General features: G+C 48.7%; 1 protein-coding gene across 1 annotated transcript in view; it reads left to right on the top strand.

The window, feature by feature from the left end:
• Positions 1 to 20031, top strand: part of LOC147092941 (ADP-ribose glycohydrolase MACROD1-like) — a 1295420-nt gene that overhangs the window by 657183 nt on the left and 618206 nt on the right. The window contains exon 5 of the mRNA XM_085976266.1: positions 18668 to 18784. Coding sequence (XP_085832392.1) covers positions 18668 to 18784 — 117 coding nt within the window. The remainder of the gene's footprint in view (positions 1 to 18667; positions 18785 to 20031) is intronic.

Below are 20031 nucleotides of genomic sequence, written 5' to 3'. Positions count from 1 at the left end.
ACACTCTGTGTAAAAGCATTGCACCCGCCTGAAATGCTGAGGCCTGTGGATCTGGCATTTACCCAGCCTAGGAGGCTTTTATTGTCTCACACACTCCTCTCAACACGAACGTTATCTCTTAATTAACAAATGATTTATAATAGGTTGGGAAGACTTCAGACTAAGTCCCCTGCCATATAAAATTGCTTTCACTCAGCGCAATTTCCCTGATGGAGGTGCTCTCTCCTCCTCTCTCTCTCTCAATCTGTCACTTTTAACTTCAAACCACCGTAGAAACAGATTTCCTGATCATGCCCATGCCCTGCCAGAGGACAGTACACCACAGATAGAAATCTTCCTTTACCACATGGAAACGTGAGCGAGAAAAAGAAATTCACCTCCAGCTCGCCAGAATTGGCCAGCAATATAGTTGTTTCCATTTAAAATTGAAATTTACAGCTAACTTTTATCAATTTAATTTCAACTGCTTGCCTGCGTTGAGAAATAGACAGCATACATGATGAGCTGTGGGCAGAAATCTGCATTGTACTCTTGGCACTGACTGTCACTCACACTCATAACTTCATCACTCACAAGATACAGCTCAGCCCGCTTGTGGGATATAAATCATATCACATGGTTCCTAGCCATGGATACTCAATTTAAACTAAAGGTTGCACTGCTCATCTCATTAGATGACACTTATTACAGTTTTTCTGGCACTCTGGGGGCGATCTTGCCAGCCCTGGGGAGGCGGGACTGCCGGGAAAATGGCAGAATTTGGGGGCGGATGCCCAACCCGCCTCCATGCCATCTTCCCAGGAGGCGGGTAGCCGTCCCGCGCTGGGTCCTGTCTCCTTGGAGGCGAGAAGGGATTAAAGCCTATTAACTGCCTGTTAGCAGGTAGTTAACAGACAGAAAATAGGATTATCCCCTTTTTGCCCTCACAAGTGCGGGCTTCCCGAAGGCTCCAAAACCCGCCAGCTCAGCGAGGCGAGTACTGGGTCTGCGGGGGTCGGGGGTGTACAAAAGTGTGGTGTGAAGGTAAGTGATGGGTGCAAGAGTGTAGAGGTGAGTATATGAGGTAAAATGCAAAGTATTAGTAAAAGTGTACTTACCTTTGTTTCTTCCTGCAGGCTTCAGTCGGTTTGTATGCGGAGAGTCTCAGACTTCCGTGTTGCAGATGAGAGATGGCCATTGCATTCTCAGATGCAACAACCATCTCATTTCTGTAAAAGAAGGAAGTTTGATGAGGTCTTGAATTCAAGAACTCATCAAACTGCAGAGAATGTCAGTGCTTGTCAGCTTCACAGAGCTGTCAAATGATGACAATTCATCTGTCAAAAATTTTTGACAGATGAAACGTCATACGGGCTTAACAAGGCCAATTAAGGGAAAATAGCGTGGGTTGGCCACAAATCAATGGAGGTGGGACATCGACCTGCCAAACAGCAGTCCCGCCTTCAACATGCCCCCATTAACAAAATCGCCCCCTATGTTTCGAGCATATATGTGCACCGAGGAATGACCTTATTCATCTAATAACTGATTATGGTGTTCGTCAGACAACATCTCGGCGCTCTGGTCACCCTATCCTATGAAGGATGTTATTACACTTGAGAGGGTTCCAAAGCAAACTAGTAAGGCCATTTCATGTACTGGGAATTTAATTTGTGAGGAATGGTTAAGGAAGTTAGGGTCATTTTCTTTGGAAAAGAGGAGGTTTCAGGTAATTTAAATAATGTTTGTTCTTGGGATGCGGGAGATGCTGGCCCATCTGTAGAGAAGGTGGCAGTGGACCGATTTGTTGAACCGCTACAGATCTTGAGGTGATGGGGCTCCCACGATGGTGTTAGGTAGAGAATTCCAGGATATTAACCAGCAGCGATGAAGAAGTGCCGATATATGTCCAAGTCAGGATGGCGTGTGACCTGGAGGGGAACTGGGAAAGTGATGATGTTTCCACGACATTGCTGCTCTTGTCCTTCTTGGTGGCGGAGGTCGCAGGGGAGGGAAGTGCCGAAGCAGTAATCTTGGTGAGTTGCTGCAGTGCATCCTGCAGACTGTACATACTGCAGCCACAGTGCATCGGTGATGGAGGGGGTCAATATTGAGTCCGGTGACGGGCGTGCCGATCAAGCGGACTGTTGTTTCCCAGATGCTATCAAACCTCTGAAGTCTTGTTGCAGCTGCATCCATATAAGTGAGTAATGAGTATTCCAACACTCCTAATTTAAGTCTTGCAGTTGGTGGAGAGGCTTTGAGCGGTCAGGGCATGAGCCACTCGTCACAGAGTACTCTGCCCTTACTGCCATCATAAGCTAAGACTGAAGGGGATAGCCCAGATCACCAATCAACCATCCTGATATGTACGATAGCAAAATACTGCGGATGCTGGAAATCTGAAATAACAACAGAAAATGCTGGAAAAACTCAGCAGGCCAGGCAACATCCGTGGAGAGAGAAACAGAGTCAACGCTTCAGGTCGAAACCCTTTGTCAAGACTGAAAAAACACAGGAAATGAAACAGATTAAAGGCGATTAGGCACTTTACAGCCTTCCGGACTGAATATCGAGTTCAACAATTTCAGATCATAACCTCGGCCCCTATTATATTTTTATATATTTTTTTTTATCCACACCTTTGTTTTGGCCCTTCCCCCTTTTTTTCTCTCCCACATGGCAGCTGTCTCTCATTCTGCCAGCGCATTTCACACCTAATCCAGAGCCGTCTTTTGTCTCTCCACTAGTCCTAGCACCATTTCGTCTGGTTTTGAATACCTCTTAATGACTCTTCACTTCTCTTTTGTTCTCTCATCCCCATTTCCCAGCCCCCAAACTGGCCTTTTAATCTGTTTCATTTCCTGTGCTTTTTCAGTCCTGACGAAGGGTTTCGACCTGAAACGTTGACTCGATTTCTCTCTCCACGGATGTTGCCTGGCCTGCTGAGTTTTTCCAGCATTTTCTGTTGTTAATCCTGATATGTACATGGCTGAGTAATGAGGGATGGTATGGTGGATTGTTGGATGGTGAAAGCATCATGACAGCTTCTTGGGTATCTGGCACTGGCATTGCATAGTAACGGGACATAAATCAAATGAAAGCTTTTCTTATTCATAATAAGGTTTATCATCTGGTGTTGTCACTGGCATGGGTTCCTTCATTTTCTCTTACACCTGTGCGAACCCTGCCAGTCTGTAGAACTGGATAGTTCTCTCCCTTTGCGTGTCGTCTTCCAAATGGGAAGGATATGAATTGTGCACCCCTCCTTGAATAGAGAATCAATGTTCTTCTTGATGTGTAGCTGCCTGACTAATGTGGCAAAGGTCATCAGATGCTGCCTGGAAGGATCCAGTCGCAAATTAATTCAGGCGGTGACCTTAACTGACGCAGACAGTGCTGTTCGCCTGGTGGAAGTAGGCAGGAGGTCTTCATCCAGCAGTTGCCATAGCTTCCCAATCGATTCCGGGGGTGGAGGGGTGGATGGGGGAAGTGCACCCTCCAGAAATGTCTGGGTAAGAACTTCTTAGTCTGTAAGCTCTGGTGAGCAGGTATCTGCAGGTAGAGAACAAACCGCTTCTGTGATTCTTAATCTGACCTCTTCCAGCTCTTCATCCTCCTCCTCTTGATAACATAGGAAAAGAGGGATTTCCATTGGGAAGTCCATGCTCCCAGTCGAAAACTGTAGACATTGCGGAGCTGACTAGAAATAGCAGCGAAAGTCCTGACAGACCCTTCAAAGTACTTAAAGAGATTAACATGTAGGCAAAGTAACACCAACCTTCTGTTACAGTAAACAAACTGGTCTCCTCAATGCAATATCTGCTTCAAAGATCTCTTTCTTATCTAGTGGTGGTTTAGTTTGGGACGGATGTTGGGGGGAATGGGCCAGGGGGGTTAGCTTTGCCTATTTGACTTCAGTTAAATTGGGAGATTGACGCCAGGCTTTAAAGAGGATGGGCAATCTTTTTGGGAGGATAATTCTGCCGCAATGTTAGTCCAGCAAGTCTGAGGCAGTAAGCGTCACTGCCCCCCTCTTCCTCCATTGAATGACCTCAAAAATGCCAGAAAACGGATGGTAATTCAGAGGAAAATTCTGTCCTGACAGTCAAGTCAAAACAGAAGCCAGTGGTGCTGCACTCATCCAACAAACGTTTATACCACATTTAATTGGGAGCCTTTGGAAGTAGACATGCAGTGTAACTAGCAGGGTAGATAAAGGGGAACCAGTAGATGTAGTATATTTGGATTTCCTAAAGGCATTCGATAAGGTGCCACATAAAAGGTTATTACATAAGATAAGGGCTCATGGGGTTGGGGGTAATATAATAGCATGGATTAAGGATTGATTAACGGACAGAAAACAGAGAATAGGAATAAATGGGTCTTTTTCTGGATGGCAGGCTGAAACTAGTGGGGTCAGTGCTGGGGCCTCAACTATTTACAATCTATATTAATGACCTGGACGAGTGTAATGTATCCAAGTTTGCTGACGATGCAAAGCTAGGTGGGACAGTAAGCTGTGAGGAGAACACAAAGGCCCCGATTTTCGGCTTGTGTGGGAAATGGTCGGGTTTCCCCGAATGTGGGGTTTCTGACACACATAAAAAAGTGTCAGCCAGCTCCACGCAATTTTCCCTCAATTGGCCAATTAATTCCCAGCATGTGGGAAGCTTTGCTAATTGCCCAATTCGAGTCAGAAATCCCCACAGTATGGTGTCATCATTCGTGGTGCTTTCAAAGTGTCCAGCAAGCTTCTCCACCTCTGCAGGCTTCTCAGCCACTCTTGCACAATGGCAGAGGAGCCTGCAGCAGCTGTGGCCAGTGCCAGACCCCGAGCTGCCTCCAAATTCGACGAGGCTTCACTGCAGGCATTATTGGATGGGGTTAGGGCCCACAGGGAGGTCCTCTTCCCTAGGTCAGGGAGGAAGAGGCCTCCCACTGAGACCAATGCTGCATGGATGCAGGTGTCAGCAGATGCCAACTCGCTAGGAGTCACCAGAAGAGACTTGGCATTACATCTCTATCTCCTCCCTTTACTCCCCCACAGTACCATCTAGAGCCCTCGTCCTCACTGTGGAGGAGGAAGAGGCTGTGCAGCCAGACTCCTCAGAGGAAGCTCCAACCTCTGAGGGCACAGCGTCAGCAGAAGTAAGCGCACCCAGCACCAGCACAGACATTCACACCTCGGGGGGACCTTCGGAACATAGAGTAGTGTTGTCACCTGGTGTTTCACAGCTCACAAGTGAGCCTCAGCAGATTCTGGAGACAGGGACAGCAGTGGAGAGTCCTCGTCGGAGGGCGCAGGACTCTGCCAGCTCAGCTCTTCTGCGCTGCATGTCGACCCTCTGCCTCTGGGTCCATCCACAAGAGAAGAGGTGATGGATCTCCATGCACAGATGCAGGAGTCTCTGGCAGGTTTTGTCTTCAGGGTCGCTGCGAGTGTGAAGCGAATGGAGGAGTCCATAGCGACCATGAGCAGAGCCTTTGTGGAGTCATTGGCGCATGAACGCATCACCATGCAAAGGTTGGCAACCTCCATGCAGGAGATAACTCGCCAGGGTATGGAAAACATGGTGATTGCTCATAAGAGAATGACATCTCTTGAGGAGCGTTGGCCATCTGTTGAACAGAGAAACCAGATCTTCATGGAAGTCCTGAGTAGGACTGCCAGTGCAGAAATGGGTCCCACTGGCCCCCTAAAGCGCAGCAAGGTGCTCTCAAGCCACTTCCAAGCGCTGGCCCCTTCTGGCTTGTGCAGCTTCAGGTGAGTGAGCAGCAGCCTGGTGCTCCTGGTAATCATCCTGCTGTTCCTGGTTCTGCTGCTGCCGCCTCTGCCGTTGGAGATCCTCTAATGCCAGGAAGGGAAGGTACCAAAGGCCTCCCATGCTTCTGGCAGATGCCTCTGTTGAGGAGGTGCTGAGTTAGGGTGGTGAGAGGGGCTTCCCAGGAGCTCACACTGGAGAAGTGTGTGAGGTTCCAACTTTCTACAGCTGCTCCTAAGGCTTCAAAAAGTTCCCCCAAGCCTTGATCAACAAGGTCTTGCAGCCTGCAAATGCTGCCTCTTTAAATCTCTTCAGCCCTCAGCGACCTGCTGCTGCAAGCAAGCAAGCCAGCTGTTTTCACGCCAGCTCTCATCGGCGGGGTTCCCCGCAGGCGGGTTTCATGTGGGGAAAGCCCCAAGTCGCAACAGCCCCGGAAAATCTTCTTTAACAAGGAGATCATTGGTGATTAGTACTCCGATGAGCAGTCCCGCCAGCGGCGGCCGGGACTGAAGCGGGGTGCGGGGAAACGGCGGTCCGAAAGTCGGACGGGGCGGGGAATCAGGCGGGGGGGGTCCCGACCCGCTTTTTCGCCGATTTTCGGCCCCCGGCCGCATGAAAAGCCGCCCAACGGCGGCCAGAAAATCGGGGCCAAAGAGCCTGCAAAGGGATATAGATAGACTAAGTGAGTGGGCAGTAAGGTGGCAGATGGAGTATAATGCAGGGAAATGTGAGGTTATTCACTTTGGTAGGAAGAATAGAAAAACAGACTATTTTTTAAATGGTGAGAAACTTTCAAATGTTGGTGTTCAGAGAGATTTAGGTGTCCTCGTGCAAGAAGCACAGAAAGCTAGCATGCAGGTACAGCAAGCAATAAGGAAGGCAAATGGCATGTTGGCCTTTATTGCAAGGGGGTTGGAGTATAAGAGTAAGGGCATTTTGCTACAATTGTACAGGGGTTGGTGAGACCACACCTGGAATACTGTGCACAGTTTTGGTCTCCTTATCTAAGGAGGGATATACTTGCCTTGGAGGCGGTGCAATGAAGGTTCACGAGATCGATCCCTGGGATGAGAGGGCTGTCCTATGATGAGAGATTGTGTAGAATGGGCCTGTACTCTCTGGAGTTTAGAAGAATGAGAGGTGATCTCATTGAAACATATAAGATCCTGAAGGGGATTGACAGGGTAGATGCTGAGAGGTTGTTTCCCCTGGTTGGAGGGTCTAGAACCAGGGGTCACAGTCTCAGGATAAGGGGTCGGCCATTTTGGACTAAGATGAGGAGGAATTTCTTCACTCAGAGAGTTGTGAACCTTTGAAATTCTCTGCCCCAGAGGGCTGTGGAGGCTCAGTCATTGAGTATATTATAGATAGATTTCTGGATTCTAGCGGAATCAAGGGATATGGAGATCGGGCGGGAAAGTGGAGTTGAGTTCGATGATCAGCCATGATCTTATTAAATGACGGAATAGGCTCGAGGGGCCGTATGGCCGACTCCTGCTCCTAATTCTTGTGTGCTTATATTTAAAATACTGTTTAATAATTTCATTTAATGAAAACAAAGAAAGAGTTGAGTCCCTGTCTACTCTTAAAGTGCTTTCCGCCTTGTAAAACAGTAAGATTCATTATTGCCGACGAATTTAAGAGCAGCGAGGAGCTGGGAGAGTTCCCCATCACCGCTCCAGATGTCAGACAGTTATGCTTAATTGTCAATTCCTGGAACCTGATCCAGCTTCCACTAAACTGACAGAAGAGAAGGTCCTTTTGGAAAGTCTGTTTATACTCGAGTGTATCTCATTACTGACAGGTCAGCAATGAGGAACAATTAAATCCCTTCCCGTCATTATCTTAATTACACCATGGAGCTAAACTGCTAATGAGACAGAAAACCTGAGATGCAGCATGGAGCCCTGTCAAGTACTGACGGTGTTGTTGTGGTACTGATATTATCTCTGCTAGCCGACTTAGCGTTCTCACCTTTTATTTCCGTTGAGTTATTTTCTTTTTTTTCCTCATTCTCACCTTCAGGATCTGGGTAATGAACCCAGAGGAGTTACCTCGAAGGAGCCCGACAGTGTGCGAGAGATGAATTAACCTCAGCAGAGGCACTATTGTTAACCCACTAAGTCTATAATCGCAGCTGCTGTTAGTGCTTGGGCTTCCTTGCAACTGTCAAGATCATTAACTTGTTCAAACCGGTGTCATAACATTAACATTGAATTTTTAAACTAACAAGTAGGTCGGGGAGAAAAAAAAGGATTGCTGGAGTTGATGGTAATTCTATGTAACTGTTTTGAAAGCGGTATGAGGAGAGATTGGGTCGATTAGGCTTATATTCGCTAGAGTTTAGAAGAATGAGAGGGGACCCCTTGATGCCATGTGTGTCGAGAAATCTATCTCCTTCTTAAATATATTCAGTGACTTGGCCTCCATAGTCTTCTGTGGTAGAGAATTCCACAGGTTCACCACCCTCTGAGTGAAGACCCAGCGACGATGAAGGATCGGCGATATATTTCCAAGCCAGGATGCTGTGTGACTTGGAGGGTAACTTGGAGGTGGTGGTGTTCCCATGTGCCTGCTGCCCTTGTCCTTCTAGGTGGAAGAGGTCGCAGGTTTGGGAGGTGCTGCCGAAGAAGCCTTGGCGAGTTGCTGCAATGCATCTTGTAGATGGTACACACTGCAGACACGGTACGCCGGTGGTGGAGGGAGTGAATGTTTAAGGTGGTGGACGGGGTGCCGATCAAGCATCAATCCATTGTGTTGAAGGTGCAGGGCGTGGGCTACTTCAGCATCCACGATCAGCAACACATGAGAAGGAGATTGTTTCCATTGCCTTCATAGCGAGAGGATTCGAGTACAGGAACAAGGATGTCTTGCTGCAGTTGTACAGGGCCTTGGTGAGACCACACCTTGAGTATTGTGTGCAGTTTTGGTCGCCTTATCTGAGGAAGGATGTTCTTGTCACGGAGGGAGTGCAGCGAAGATTCACCAGACTGATACCTGGGATGGCAGGAATGATGTATGAAGAGAGATTGGGTCGATTGGGCTTATACTCGCTGGAGTTTAGAAGAATGAGAGGGGATCTCATTGAAACTTATAAAATTCTAACAGGACTAGACAGACTAGATGCAGGAAGGATGTTCCCGATGGCGGGGGAGTCCAGAACCAGGGGTCACAGTCTAAGGATAAGGGGTAAGCCATTTAGGACAGAGATGAAGAGGAATTTCTTCACCCAGAGAGTGGTGAACCTGTGGAATTCTCTACCACACAAGGCAGTTGAGGCCAATTCATCTATATATATAAAGCGGCTCTTCTGTCTGTCCTGATGTCTGTCTGTCTGTCTGTCTGTCTGTCCGTGTTCTATACGTTTGAAAGTTACAGAGCGTACCGACGCGCGCGTCACCTCAAAAGAAAGCTTGCGATTCCGGACCGATCATAGGCGTATTTACGTTTCGGCCGGACAAAAACCGCGCCCGCGGTATCCGAAAAACCTTCAGCGTTCCGCTCATTAGCATCTCATTAGCAACCGTGTGACGTCGAGGTCGACCAATCGTACGGCGGGTTCCTGGCGCGTGCCGTCCTACAGTTGAGTGTCGAGTGACTCGACGATTGACCAATCCTACGCTTCGGTGACCTGATCGGTCGACCAATCGGTGCGTGTGTGGGCGGCCTTATCCTTCTGAACCGAGGTGAGTGGCCGCCATCTTGATTTTTCACGATTTTTTCCCCCACACTTTCTGTGTGTTAGGGAACTAAGGTAAATATTTTAATGATGTGTTAGGGAATTAAATAACAATTTATTTGTGTTTTAAATTGTGTTTAGCAAATGCGCACGCGGTGGGCAGGGCAGTTGGCTCCTCGTTCGAGACCAGGCCTGCGTCCGACCCGAGGGGCCACTTAGTTAACCGGCAGCCGAGCCCTGCCTCCTATTCACATCTACCGTCCTTCTTGCATGGGCCTACCGAGCGACTCCTACTCCCTCCTCCTCTTTTGCTGCTCTCTATTTATTTAATCTCCTCTTACTCGGCGAAAGATGAGTTTAAAAAAAAAAGAAGAGGCCGCCAGTTGCGCGGCCGCCTTGACGACGGCACGCATTCGCACGGCCCCGTTACCCTGGCAACGGGGCACGCCGGCGGTCTTGAAACCACGCATGCGCACGGCCCGCCACCCCGTGACGCCAGCACGCATGAGTTTTAAAAAAATGAAGAGGCCGCCAGTTGCGCAGCCGCCTTGACGCCGGCACGCATGCGCACGGCCCCCGTGACGCCAGCACACAGCCTCGGGAGATCGCGGGGGGGGCGAGCCTCGGGAAATCGCGGGGGGGAGAGCCTCGGGAAATCGCGGGGGGGGGGAGAGCCTCGGGAAATCGCGGGGGGGGGGGAGAGCCTCGGGAAATCGCGGGGGGGGGGAGCTTCTCTGTTCCCCCCCCATTCTCTCTCTGTTCCCCCCCCGTCTCTCTCTGTTCCCCCCTCCCCCCAGTCTCTCTCTGTTACCCCCCAGTCTCTCTCTGTTCCCCCCCCAATCTCTCTCTGTTCCCCCCCCCCAGTCTCTCTCTGTTCCCCCCCCCGCAGTCTCTCTCTGTTCCCCCCCCCAAGTCTCTCTCTGCCGCCCCCCCACCCCCCAGTCGCTCTCTCTCTCTCTTCCAATAACAACATGCCCTCGAAAAAGCCTCGGCAACGCCGGGCTCACCCCAGCTCATGGTCCATCTCCGACTCTTCCCTTCCCTTCCTTGACTTCTCCGTCTCCATTTCTGGCGATCGGCTTTCAACAAACATCCACTACAAGCCCACCGACTCCCACAGCTACCTGGACTACACTTCCTCCCACCCCGCTTCCTGTAAGGACTCTATTCCATTCTCCCAGTTTCTCCGTCTCCGCCGCGTCTGTTCTGACGATGCCACCTTCCATACTAGTGCTTCTGACATGTCTTCCTTTTTCCTCAACCGAGGATTCCCCTCTACCGTGGTTGACACGGCCCTTGACCGTGTCCGTTCTATTTCCCGCACTTCTGCTCTCACCCCTGCCCCTCCCTCCCAGAACTACGATAGGGTTCCCCTTGTCCTCACCTTTCACCCCACCAGCCTCCACCTTCAACGGATCATCCTCCGCCATTTCCGCCACCTCCAGCGTGATCCCACCACCAAACACATCTTCCCCTCACCTCCCCTTTCAGCATTCTGAAGGGACCGCTCCCTCCGCGACACCCTGGTCCACTCCTCTACCACCCCCAGTACCCCTTCCCCTTCGCCCAGCACCTTCCCGTGCAAGCGCAGGAGATGCAACACATGCCCTTTTACCTCCTCCCTTCCCACTGTCCAGGGCCCCAAACACCCCTTCCAGGTGAAACAGCGATTTACTTGTACTTCTTGCAATTTAATATACTGTATTCGCTGCTCACGATGCGGTCTCCTCTACATTGGGGAGACCAAACGCAGATTGGGCGACCGCTTTGCGGAACACCTCCGTTCAGTCCGTACGGGTGACCCTGAGCTTCCGGTCGCCTGTCACTTTAATTCACCGCTTCACTCCCACTCTGATCTCTCTGTCCTCGGGCTATTGCATTGTTCCAATGAAGCTCAACGTAAGCTCGAGGAACAGCACCTCATCTTTCGATTGGGCACTTTGCAGGCTGCCGGACTCAACATTGAGTTCAACAATTTCAGCTAATTATCCCTGCCCCCATTTTTCATGGTGTGATTTTTGCCATTCCCATTTGCAACATTTTATCTTTCCTGCCTCTTACAAAAGTACAGGATGTTCTTTCTATTTCTTCCTCCCCTCCTAACCCCCCCCCCCGCTGTCTCTGCACCTGCTTAATATCTGTTACATCTCCAGCTTTTTCCAGTTCTGATGAAGGGTCCCAGACCTGAAACGTTAACTCTGTTTCTCTCTCCACGGATGCTGCCTGGCCTGCTGAGTATTTCCAGCATTTTCTGTTGTTGTTTCAGATTTCCAGCATCCGCAGTATTTTGCAAATATACTTCAAAAGTACTTCATTGGCTGTAAATCGCTTTGGGACATCCTGGGGTCATTAAAGACGCTATATAAATGCACGCCTTTGCTTTTCTTTTACAAAATAAAAGAAAACTGACTTGTACAACACTTTAGTGTTGTGACCGCACCCCTCAAAAGAAAGAACCTGCATTTTCATAACGCCTTAACATGTCTTCAGGACCTCTCAAAGGGCTGCACATCCAGTGAAATGAAATGAAAGGCAGTCACCGGTTGTCACGTAGGAGTAAACGTGGCCAGTTTGTGCACAGCCAGATTCCAGAAACAAAAAATGAAATAAACGACCTGTTATTTGTTTTTTTGGGTGATGTTGTTCGAGGAAGGGACTTTGGCCAGGATGCCGGGAGAACTCTCTTAAACACAATCAAGTCAGATGCGGTTAGAGAGGCCAATCTCAGAAGTGCATCACGAGAGGCGCAAATTGACATGAATCAGTCATTCATGAAAGAAAGACTTATGAAATAATACTGAGCAGCCTGCTGGTGGCGCTGTCCAGGGAGAGTATAAATACTCGGGCACGGGCCCAGCTTGCACAGGACATTCTTAACAGGAACTAGTGAAGGACACAACTAGACCTCCATGTTGTAAAACAGTTGATTAAAGCTTTGTTTAACGCTTAGACCAAGTGCCTAGTAGTTTTCTTACGTCACAAATCTCCACGGGCATTGCTGTAGGAAGGAAGCATGAGGGAAAACCACGATTAAAAAATGAAGGCCGCTCTGCGTTTTGTAAGGGTTGTTATCGGCAGTTCGGCATAATAGATTGGCTGTCACGTGTGAAAGAGTCGGCAGGCAGTGTTCGCTCTTTCGGTGAAGCAAAAAATGAGAAACAGCTGCTAATATTGCAGGCCAGACAGAGGCTAATCTCCCTGCGCCAATACAAGGCGGGTTGCTGGCCACGCAGCAGCTGCCTCTCACTCAGGTCGTTGTGCGAAACGCGTCAGCCCTTCTTCAAAGTATTCCCCCTCTTGATCAGCTCTCGTCTCCGTGCAGCCTGCGTTGGACAGCGAGCAGCAGATTTCTCTCGGATTGAAACCTATCCCATTTGCTGAGATGCTCAAAGAAGTAGGCTGAACTGCGAGCCAAGAGCAGCGTCTACCGCAGTACTGTACATAAAAGAATGTAGAAGTAAGAGGATACAGCATTTATCACCGAGCAGAGCTTTTTACCGAAAATCCTTTGTCAGTGTGTTTAAAGGTGCCAGCAGCTCTAAATTTTTATGCAGCCAGATGTTTCCAGGTAGCCTCAGGTGACACAAGAGAATCAAGCAGTGCACAACTGCATTACCAGACTGATTCCTGGGATGGCAGGACTGTCGTATGAGGGGAGATTGGGTCGACTAGGCCTGTATTCACTAGAGTTTAGAAGAATGAGAGGGGATCTCATTGAAACGTATAAAATTCTGACAGGGCTAGACAAACTGGATGCAGGGAGGATGTTTCCCCTGGCTGGGGGGTCTAGAACGAGGGGTCACAGGATCAGGATACGGGGTAGGACATTTAAGACTGAGATGAGGAGAAATTTCTTCACTCAGAGGGTGGTGAACCTGTGGGATTCTCTACCACAGAAGGCTGTGGAGGCCAAGTCACTGAATATATTTAAGAAGGCGATAGATATATTTCTAGACACAAAAGGCATCAAGGGGTATGGGGAGAGAGCGGGAATATGGTGTTGAGATAGAGGATCAGCCATGATCATACTGAATGGCGGAGCAGGCTTGAAGGGCCGAATGGCCGACTCCTGCTCCTATTTTCCTATGTTTCTAAGTTGGAGACGAATGCTCCGTTCAGGCAGGACACCGGTTTCATATCCTTCCCCACCAGAGCAGAGGGATTGAACATTTTATCAAGTGGTTGGATTTCCCCAAGTGATGCCCGCCAGTGTGACATTTAAAGGCCTCAACTGAAGGCTCCCTAAATGTCACCATCAGCGAGGGTTTTCATCGCTTGTGAGTGACACCAGCCACATCATTCTGCTGCCCTGGAAGCGGAGATGATCCTTTCGTTCTCTGACTAATCAAAGTCAGCATTGTTCATCCAGAGCAATATATGTCAGCATGGTTGCTGGCAGACCAGGGTTACCCACTTCAACCCTGGCTGGTGGCACCCCTGCATCACTTGGGAACCGAGAGTGACAACAGCTTCTCTGAAGCTTTTATTTCTACCTGTTTCATTATTGAAGAGGCTCCTTGGTATCCTGAAGTCCTGCTTCTGTTGCCCGGATAGGTCGGGGGGACCCCCCTGCAATACAACCCAGCAATAATCTCAAGAATTATAATGGCCGGCTGCACGTTGCATAATTGTGCAGTTAGGAACCTTCCCGTTCGCAGACGTGCTTGCTGACCTACATTGGCTCCCGGTTAAGCAACACCTCGATTTTAAAATTCTCATCCTTGTTTTCAAATCTCTCCATGGCCTCGCCCCCTCCCTATCTCTGTAATCTCCTTCAGCCCCACAACCCCCGAGATATCTGCGCTCCTCTAATTCTGCCCTCTTGAGCATCCCTGATTTTAATCGCTCCACCATTGGTGGCCGTGCCTTCAGCTGCCTGGGCCCTGAGCTCTGGAATTCCCTGCCTAAACCTCTCCGCTTCTCCCTCCTCCTTCAAGAGGCTCCTTAAAACCGACCTCATTGACCAAGGACCTGTCCTTATGTGGCTCGGTGTCAAATTTTGTTTTATAACACTCCCGTGAAGCGCCTTGGGATGTTTTACTCTGTTAAAGGTGCTATATAATACAGGTTGTTGTTGTTGAAGGGGGTGTAAGCCATCAACCCCTCATCATGGTGAGGGCACCGAGGAGAGAGAGAGGACAACCAGTTGCCAGCAGTAGGTGACATTCGACAGGAAGTTATCAACAACGTTTTCCATTAGATAGGATACACCCTGACATGAATCTTGTCATTCATGTGGAAATGACTTATGAAATGATACTGGGCGGCCTGCTGGTGGCGCTGTCCAGGGAGAGTATAAATACTCGGGCATGGGCCCAGCTTGCTCAGGACATTCTTTAACAGGAACTAGTGAAGGACACAACTAGATCTCCATGTTGTAAAACAGTTGATTAAAGCCTTGTTTAATACTCAGACCAAGTGCCCAGTAGTTTTCTTACATCACAGCCCATCTCCAGAGCCCACAATGATGTTGAGAAGCCTTTGCAATGCTCACAAATCATCAGAACTCAAAGTTGCAGAACACTACCCACCCTTTCAGGGAAAGGACACGTGCAGATCTTCCTGAACAGATAAACAGAGACCCCGAAAGCCTAGATAGAAATAATCCATAAATGCACCCATCAGCCAAAGCTATCCACATTTACAGACTGTCTCTCTATTATGTCCTATTATTAATATTTCTTATCATTGTGCTGAATCTTATTCAGATATGAACCTACCTTAGTGTCATGAGGTTTTGAGTTTGGTGGCTGGGACTTGACTGATTGAGGACTAAGGAGGCAGTCATCTCACTGCTATTGGTGTCCTTGCAGCACCTGCTTCCAATGTCGCGTTGCTTGTGCGTTCAATGCCTGTCTGTCCCAGAGGCTCCCTCCTGTGCTGGTATGGGAAGGTGTTGGGATTGATGTAGCAACATTGTCAGCATCATGAGAAGTGGCAGCATCTACGACCATCCCTGGCACCTCACTTGTGCTGGGCACGGGCTCGGTTGGGGTTATGGTCTACATGACAGCAGAACAAAACGTCTCAACTAAGTGCCGAAAGCCTTTGGAAACAGTCATGCCTGTACTCTGGATGCAACATTCACCCTTCGAACCTCCCCCTGACCTTTTCTTGTTGCAGCAATCTCCTGGGCACCTTCACCAGGGATGTTCTGCATGCTCTGACGTACTTTCTTCATTTTGTTTGTTTGTTCTGGGATGTGGGCGTCGCTGGCAAGGCCAGCATTTATTGTCCTTGAGAAGGTGGTGGTGAGCCGCCTTCTTGAACCGCTGCAGTCCGTGTGGTGAAGTACTCCCAAAGTGCTGTTAGGGAGGGACTTCCAGGATATTGGCCCATAGAAACATAGAAACATTGGAGCAGGAGTCGGCCATTCGGCCCTTCGAGCCTGCTCCGTCATTCAATATGATCATGTCTGATCCTCTATCTCAATACCATATTCCCGCTCTCTCCCCATACCCCTTGATGCCATGTGTGTCGAGAAATCTATCTCCTTCTTAGATATATACAGTGACTTGGCCTCCATAGTCTTCTGTGGTAGAGAATTCCACAGGTTCATAACCCTCTGAGTGAAGACCCAGTGACGATGAAGGATCGGCGATATATTTCCAAGTCAGGATGATGTGTGACTTGGAGGGCAACTTGGAGGTGGTGGTGTTCCCATGCGCCTGCTGCCCTTGTCCTTCTAGGTGGAAGAGGTCGCGGGTTTGGGAGGTGCTGCCGAAGGAGCCTTGGCGAGTTGCTGCAGTGCATCTTGTAGATGGTACACACTGCAGCCACGGTGTGCTGGTGGGGGAGGGAGTGAATGTTTAAGGTGGTGGACGGGGTGCCAAGCAAGCATCAATCCATTGTCTTGAAGATGCAGGGCGTGGACTACTTCAACGTCCACGACCAGCAACACATGAGAAGGAGACTGTTTCCGTTGCCTTCATAGCGAGAGGATTCGAGTACAGGAGCAAGGATGTCTTGCTGCAGTTGTACAGGGCCTTGGTGAGACCACACCATGAGTATTGTGTGCAGTTTTGGTCGCCTTATCTGAGAAAGGATGTTCTTGCCACGGAGGGAGTGCAGCGAAGATTCACCAGACTGATACCTGGGATGGCAGGAATGACGTATGAAGAGAGGTTGGGTCGATTAGGCTTATATTCGCTAGAGTTTAGAAGAATGAGAGGGGATCTCATTGAAACTTATAAAATTCTAACAGGACTAGACAGACTAGATGCAGGAAGGATGTTCCCGATGGCCGGGGAGTCCAGAACCAGGGGTCACAGTCTAAGGATAAGGGGTAAGCCATTTAGGACTGAGATGAGGAGGAATTTCTTCACCCAGAGAGTGGTGAACCTGTGGAATTCTCTACCACAGAAGGCAGTAGAGGCCAATTCATTAAATATATTCAAGAAGGAGTTAGATATATTTCTTAAGGCTAAAGGGATCAAGAGATATGGGGAGAAAGCAGGGACAGGGTACTGAATTTGGATGATCAGCCATGATCTCATTAAATGGCGGAGCAGGCTCGAGGGGCTGAATGGCCTACTCCTGCTCCTATCCCCTATGTTTCTATCTGCACTCCCGAATTGTAATTGGTAGACTGGGTACCTGGGCTTTTCAGCTGAGGCCTGTTGTGGCTGCACCCCATCCACTCCAGTGAAGAGATGGCTGGTTCCTCATCATCCCCTCCCACCTCCTACCAGTCACTGGTGCTCTGTGTTTCACTCCATGATATACCCTCAGTCTCCATAGTTTCATCCTCCCAAGAGATCTCTGTTTGCTTACATAACAAGATTAACTACACTTGAAAAGTAATTGATTGCTTGTGGGACGTGCTGTGGAAATGCAAGCTCTATCTTCCTGTGCTCTGTTAATAGAGTTCTATTCCTGGTCACTGCCCTGTGACACCTGGTGGAACGCATGCCTGCGTGGTCCTTGTGCAGGAATGGAATTGGGATCAGCCATGATGCCCTGCGATTAAATGGCCTGCCAACACTCGTTGTCTAGACTAGCACATGAAGACTAATCACTTGGGTGAAGTACTGGACAGCAACAAGTGCCCATTAAACTGCACCTCAACAAATGGCAGTACCTGAGATGAGGGGGTTGACTTATGAAGAAAGGTTGAGCACGTTGGGCCTATACTCATTGGAATTTAGAAGAATGAGAGGTGATCTTATTGAAACATATAAGATACTGAGGGGGCTCGACAAGGTAGATGCAGAGAGGATGTTTCCCCTCGTGGGGAAATCTAGAACTCGGGGGCATAGTTTCAGAATAAAGGGTCGCCCTTTGAGAACTGGGATGAGAAGGAATTTCTTCTCTGAGGGTCGTGAATCTGTGGAATTCTTTGTCCCAGAGAGCCGTGGAGGCTGGGTCATTAAATACATTTAAGGTGGAGATAGACAGATTCTTGCAAGATAAGGGAGTGAAGGGTTATGGGGAGCGGGTGGGGAAGTGGCTTTGAGCCCAAGATCAGCCATGATCTTATTGAATGGCGGAGCAGGCTCGAGGGGCCAAGTGGCCTATTCCTGCTCCTATTTCTTATGATCTTTATGTTCTTATGTTTAGCAAAGAGGGAATAAATTAGAGGGGGAAAACTAAAAAGTTGACAAGAAGAATTATATGTTCCTCGGGTGAGACGACGGAAGGTGGGAGGAGGCTCGTGTGGTGCATAAGCACTGGCATGGACGTGTTGGGCTGAATGGACTGTTTCTGTGCTGTTACTACTATGTAAAGAAGCCGTGGAACGCAGAAACAAATTGCCACCTGAAGCGTTTTGGGTGGGTGGGAGCAAGCGGATCTGCCGGCGATTTAGGAATGCAGTTGCTGTAAACGTCAAAAAAAAATTGCTTACGTGGAGCATTGACATGAATCAGTCATTCATGAAAGAAAGACTTATGGAATAATACTGAGCGACCTACGTGTGGCGCTGTCCAGGGAGAGTCTAAATACTCAGGCACGGGCCCAGCTTGCGCAGGACATTCTTAACAGGAACTAGTGAAGGACACAACTAGACCTCCATGTTGTAAAACAGTTGATTAAAGCTTTGTTTAATGCTGAGACCAAGTGCCTAGTAGTTTTCTTACGTCAAGCATATTGTGTCGGATGAGGGTTTTTGTTGGGACTGTGTATTTGAGCACGCCTGCCTGTGATGCAGCCAGGTCACTCCCTCGCGGGTGCTGCCACACTCCGGACCTGAGAAGTGATCACTCCACAAATTGCATTGTCTGACTGGTGTTTTCTCTTTTTGCAGTGGATGGCTCGATCCACCTGGCAGCAGGGCCCTTGCTACAGAAGGAATGCAGTACGCTGGGAGGGTGCAGCCCCGGAGATGCTAAGATTACCAGCGGCTACTGCCTGCCTGCCAAGTGTGAGTAAAGATAACGTTAGCTTTTTCCTGTTAACACGAAACAAGCTGTTTCCTTCCCTGCAAAGGGAAATCCCTTCTGCATCACTGCCGTCGCACTTGAGCTTATGTTTAACCAAGTCGTTTCCCAATGAACAGGTCGATACGATATATAAGGGAGTTTGACTAGAGTCGCCACATCCCAGCTTAGCTCTCTCATCAAACTTTGTAATATTCAATTAAAAAAATATTTTTTGAAAAATTGCACCGTGAGAGATGTAATATTGAATTGTACCTTGAATTGAACTGTTTTATGTATGAAAGCACTGATCAGACTGCCCCAAACAAAGGGTGACAGGAGGTGAATATTCTTGCTGTTTTGTAGCCCTTCACATTGTGTTTGGAATCAGTTTCAGGAACTTTCTCCTGCTTTGAGGCATGTACAGGAAACTCTTTGGTATCCGGCAACGACGGGACCGGCGTGTTGCCGGTTGATCAAAGATTCCAGATGAAGGAGAGGGTTATCTACCGAGGCTATTTTTTAAACAAAGAAAAATTTAAAAAATCAAGAAATGTGCAGCATACAGTAATTGGGTACTCACCTACAGAATGTTGTGTTAAATGGATGGTGGAAGATGCTTGATTAAGTACAGTACTGCCAGTTGAGGGTAATGCAATGCAATGACTACCAGCAGCGTGGGAGACACACAGTACCCCTGTAAAATGGCGGATCAGAAGAGACTACCGGCAGCGCGGGAGAGTCGGACTCCTGTTACAGGGGTATTGAGGTGTTCCGACTTCTGACAGCGCCAAGAAGCCGAGTAGTGGCAGTTTGGAGAACTACCCCCACTGACTAACTCGGCCACCGCGGGAGACTCGGACTCGGCAACATTGCCGGTTATTGAGGTGTTGTTTTCAGAGTGAGAATTTTGCCGGTTAATAGAGAATTCCGGATATTTAGGTGCCGTTTAAATGAGAGTTTCCTGTATGTGGATTTGTTTCCGAAATAAAACCAGTTGGCATGAAATTAGCGCATTAAGACAGTAATGGGTGAAAGTCTTTTGTCCCCTGTTTTACCAAAGGTGATCGGCAAGTGAGGTGAAATCACACTGTGCCATAGGAACACGTTAATTGGGAAATGCTGATGTACAAAGGGAGCTGGGTGTCCTTGTACACCAGTCACTGAAAGCAAACATGCAGGTACAGCAAGCAGTGAGGAAGGCAAATGTTATGTTGGCCTTCATTGCAAGAGGATTTGAGTACAGGAGCAA

Source organism: Somniosus microcephalus, unplaced genomic scaffold (assembly GCF_052327205.1).
Source record: "Somniosus microcephalus isolate GS21.2 unplaced genomic scaffold, FLI_Smic_1.0 unresolved_chr2, whole genome shotgun sequence".
Classification (NCBI taxonomy): Eukaryota; Metazoa; Chordata; class Chondrichthyes; order Squaliformes; family Somniosidae; genus Somniosus; species Somniosus microcephalus.
The sequence above is the reverse complement of the archived record's forward strand: the minus strand, read 5'-3'. Positions and strand labels throughout refer to the sequence as shown.